The following is a 4,537-nucleotide window of genomic DNA, read 5'->3' as shown; positions in this document are numbered from 1 at the left end:
GCAATTGGATTTGTTGAGCAGCTAGCTTGAAATAGCCAACGTGGGGTTAACAACAGGGTTTAAGTACACTAGCCATGGATACGTGCAGTCGAGTGGCTGTGATGAATATGCTTGAGAACGTATAGGCTACTTACTGTACCAGATGTAGATTTTGTAGTTTTTTCATCATCTTCGGACAGGTTTTTTCCTGCTATCGTGGGGGAACTATGGGTCAGGCACAGGGTGGCGGTGGCACGGAGAAGGAAGTGGCTCTTCAGAACATTCAGGAACTCTACCGCAAGTTTGCAAGTGAATGTCCAAGTGGCAATCTACACTTACATGAATTCAAGAAAATCTTTGGAGTGAGCATGGAGTCCACAGAAGAAGAGTCTGCATACATGGAAAACGTGTTTCGGTCCTTTGATACAAATAAGGTATTGGAGCAACAGCCTTAATACTTAGAGGAAGTTAGTCTACTGACAGTTACCCATATCTTCCAAACAAAAAGTAATTTTGTTCAGGTGAATTCAGCTTTAATTTAATCTTCAGTGTCCAAGTGTTCTTATCTTCTTTTCTGCTGTAGGCCTATCTTTTTCTATGAAGTACCTACTTCAAAGAAAAAGATACAGCAGAGAGAAGATCAAGTGTTATACATATCACTAAATGAAAAGTGAGAAAACAGTGAAGGACACCTTTTGATATTGTCTCAACATCTTCTGGACAGATGAGGCGTGGGCCTGCATGTATTATCAGCTGTGTTGGGATGAGTGATGAAGGGCTGATATTTGAAGCAAAAGATACAAATGCAAAAAACAAGATTCAAATAAGATTTTAGGGCAGGCAGAGTTTGATAAAATAGCAATTGCAAGACCAGCCTCAGTATATCATATTGCGTGTCAAATGTTTAAATCCATCTATCTACCCCTCTGTTTTCCTCTCAGGATGGAAAGATAGACTTCATGGAGTATGTGGCTGCAGTGCACCTTGTTCTTCGTGGAAAACTAGAGGACAAACTGAAATGGTCTTTTAAAGTGTACGACAGTGATGGAAATGGCTGCCTGGACAGACGAGAAGTGAGACATATAGTCAAAGTAAGTATTCAGTTAATCCATTTACCATTGAAAAAGGTATCTACAAAAGTTTAACCCCAAACTTTTGCAAGTAAATCTTGATTGAGTGCCCATACAGACCATTGGTGGATTGTGTGCAGTGTAATTATTTAGATCCTTCTACAGTACTTTTTTTTTTTAAATATAGAGCCACTTGATCTTCCTCCTCCAGTAGGTCACTTGATATGTTGAATTAGTTATCATTTATTCCTCTCACTCCCCAGGATTGTTAAATGCATTGTATTCATCCTCTATGTGTCTTATTCACCTGAGATAGTCTGAGATAATTGGCCAATCCCAGGCTGCTGTTGTTTACCTGCTCGTTTTCTGATTGGCTGATTCTCAGACATGCCAGTCATACTTGCCACCTGAGTTCCACTTGTGCTGGAAGATTGTTAAAATTCAATTAAGTCTTAAAATCTATCCACAAATATCCTCTGAGTCACATGCACAGCACAAACCTTCTCATCTTTTAGTAACTGGCATTTGGATGGATTTAATGTAACCTGGTCATCTCTGAGTTGGATGGATTTTAAAGATTTTAAAGGGATTTTGGCCTTCTTAAGTTGTTACTAAAGCAAAAGGAATTAAGATAAGTTGTTGTCAATGCTACACATATCTCATGTCTCAATGTGGCAACAAGGAACACCCCTTATAATTATTTTGAAAGCTACACTAGATAACTTCACATGCTGGCAGCTCCAAATGGCAGCAAGAGGTAACTGTGTGAAAGGTTTGAACTTTAATATCCAGAAATCCTGTAAGGTGACGTCAGGAAACTGCTTTATACCAAAGGAAACCAAGGAGACGAGAGAGGAAAAGATCCAATGTTGGTGAGTCCAGCTTTCTCTGGACGAAGCTTACTGCTGTTTAGCAGACAGTTTGTATTTCACTCTTAAGTTTCAATTCGTCACTTCCTGTGAGCGGAGAAGTGTCCACATGAGCCGACACCAGGTTTCATTTGGGCCAACAGGGTGAAACAGGGGTTTCAGTTAGGCAGTGATGGTACAGTATGCTCTTCTCTATTGAAGCCCCACTTGAGTTAAGCTGATAAAACTCTTGCCTAGTGCAGCTTTAAATACTTATAACATTTATTGTTCTTTAAGCATTAACATTTAACAGATCAATATTTATGGAGCTTCACAGTAGTTGAGGCAGGACATGGTTGTCATATGTCTGGTGCTCTAGCTGTCCACCAATCACAAAGGACCACGACCCAACTCTGATAACCAGGCGGTCCATATAAACAGATCTGGCTCTCACTCATCCTGTATTCACTTCTGCTGCTGCATCACACTGCTGCCTGCTGCCACAGAGCTTTACCTCCCTCCACCTCCCAGCCTCCCAGGCTCACTATGTCTATTATATTGTCATTATAATTAAGCGATGTGCATCTCTCAGGCTCTGTCCCATACACAGGGGGGGTTCTGCGTGCTCCGAGCCAAATCTGTGTCATGCTTGCACAGATTTGTTCTTTGAGCATCCTGGGAACGGAGCCACACTGCCAAATCCAACTGTATTACCATTTGTTGCAATAAATTGTTTATATCATGATGAGACTGCTCTGACTGAACTTTGATTAATGGGGTTTCAGTTTTATACCCATATCAGCAGAGGTGGAAAGAGTACAAACATCTATTATTCAAGTAGACATGCTGCTACCTCAGTATAATTTTACTCCAGTTAAAGTAAGAGTTCTTTCTAGAAGATCACTCTGGTAAAAGAGACAGTCATTAAGATACTCACTTTCCACCTCTGGATAAGAGATATGTTTCCTCAAGCATTTGAACTGACATCAGCATTGCTTTCTTGTCATTTTTTTCTCATCTTTGTAGATCATCTACAAGTTAAAGAAGCACAACAACCCATGTGTCAAAGAGAATATTGAAGATATCTGTGACCGAATATTTGAACTGGTGGACAAGAATAAAGACGGTAAGTTCCGCACATAGCATTTATGGACATGAGTGTACAGTTGTCATGTGTTTACTGTATGTTTAGTCTGCTGTGATACAACACATCCCGCCTGTATGACATAAGAGGTCCTGTTACATTCTGTAGCTCACCTGTCAGTCCTGGAACTGTAACGGTCTTGTAATGTCAGATTTATTTTGCTGTCATTGTTCTGATTCTGATAAATAGATTTTGATTCAAAAAATGTCGGTGTCTTTAACGAGACACTTTTAAATAAAATAGGACCATAAAAACGTAAGGAATGTCTGATGTGCTCAGTGCGTACGTTAGGGTGAGTACACGATAAAACAAAGTGCTCTTTATTATGGGAAACTAAACTAAAGGGGAGGGTGAAGCCACATTAGCTGAAGTGAAAAGGGCTGACAACCCCCGGAGAAAAAGGCCCACTTTTGTGAGGAGGAGAGGAGAAAGTCAACTCAATAGTCAGATAGTTCCATAATAGTTCCAAAAGTTCCCTGACGAAGGCCTAGCAGGCTGAAACGTGTCAGCAATCCACTTTTGGAACTATTATTGAACTAACTGGATATTGACCCGACTTGACACAAGTGTGCCTCAGCCCTTTTCACTCCAGGCAAGGGGGCTTTACACTCTCTCTTATGTTATTTTGTTATAATAGTGTGTTTTAGATTGCTTTTTCACCTTGTGTGTAATCAATCCATCCCTCTTGTGATGTGTCCAGGTCAGATTTCTTTGGAGGAGTTCATCGAGGGATCAGAGAAGGACCCCTGGGTGATGGAGCAGCTCAAACTGGACATTGGGCCCTGTGGTTGGTTCCTCCAAAAGCAGGAGAAGAATTCCTGACTTCCTTGATATCACCTCAAAGCATCCACTTTGTCATATTTACCTCCGCCAAGGAGGTTATGTTTTCGGTGCCGTTTGTTTGTTTGTTTGTTTGTCTGTTAGCAGGATTACGGAAAAACTACTTGCCCAATTTTCATGAAACTTCGTGGAAGGGTGTAGCATGGGCCAAGGAAGAACCCATTACATTTTGGAGTGGATCCGGATCCGACTCACAAACAAGCAATAATAGCACGAACCTTGACGGAGGTCTGCGCTCTCTGAGTTTTTTTTTATTTTTCAAGTCCAGTGGGAGTTTTGTGATATATGACTGGAAAGTAATGGGAATTATCTGCCTTAGGTGATCGATTCTTCACTTTAACATCAGTGCAATTTCCACTCCGAGTGTGGGCTGGCAGAGTCGGAGGTTCATGATAATCTGAATCATTATTCATTCAGTTCTGGGAGATGACTGAACACTGGGCTGCATCTGTCTCTTTCACCAAATCAACAATATCCTCTTTTATGGAAGAGAAGAGAAGCCTATTGTCGTCACCCAGCGTGCAGACATGGCGCGCATCATGATGACGTCTTTTCGAGAGCTAAAGATGACACATAATTAACAGAGATAATCTTTCTTCTACTGTTTCTGCAACTGTGAACTGCTGTGTGCGTGGAGATCTGTGGGGACAACAACT

The 4,537-nt window shown here is 41.1% G+C and overlaps 1 protein-coding gene across 1 annotated transcript; it reads left to right on the top strand.

Annotated features, from left to right (window-relative positions):
- Positions 1 to 206: 206 nt before the first annotated feature.
- On the top strand, positions 207 to 3,863 carry LOC139642403 (guanylyl cyclase-activating protein 2-like). Its single transcript, XM_071517220.1, has 4 exons — positions 207 to 413; positions 921 to 1,070; positions 2,924 to 3,023; positions 3,742 to 3,863. Exons 1-4 carry the CDS (start codon positions 207 to 209, stop codon positions 3,861 to 3,863), a joined length of 579 nt encoding a protein of 192 aa, XP_071373321.1.
- Positions 3,864 to 4,537: the final 674 nt, after the last annotated feature.

This window comes from Centroberyx affinis, unplaced genomic scaffold, assembly GCF_046629955.1.
Source record: "Centroberyx affinis isolate AG114_WGS23_722 - 3 ecotype Tasmania unplaced genomic scaffold, CSIRO-AGI_Caff_v1 ptg000476l_1, whole genome shotgun sequence".
In the NCBI taxonomy this organism is placed as follows: domain Eukaryota; kingdom Metazoa; phylum Chordata; class Actinopteri; order Beryciformes; family Berycidae; genus Centroberyx; species Centroberyx affinis.
This window is presented reverse-complemented; position numbering and strand designations above follow the sequence as displayed.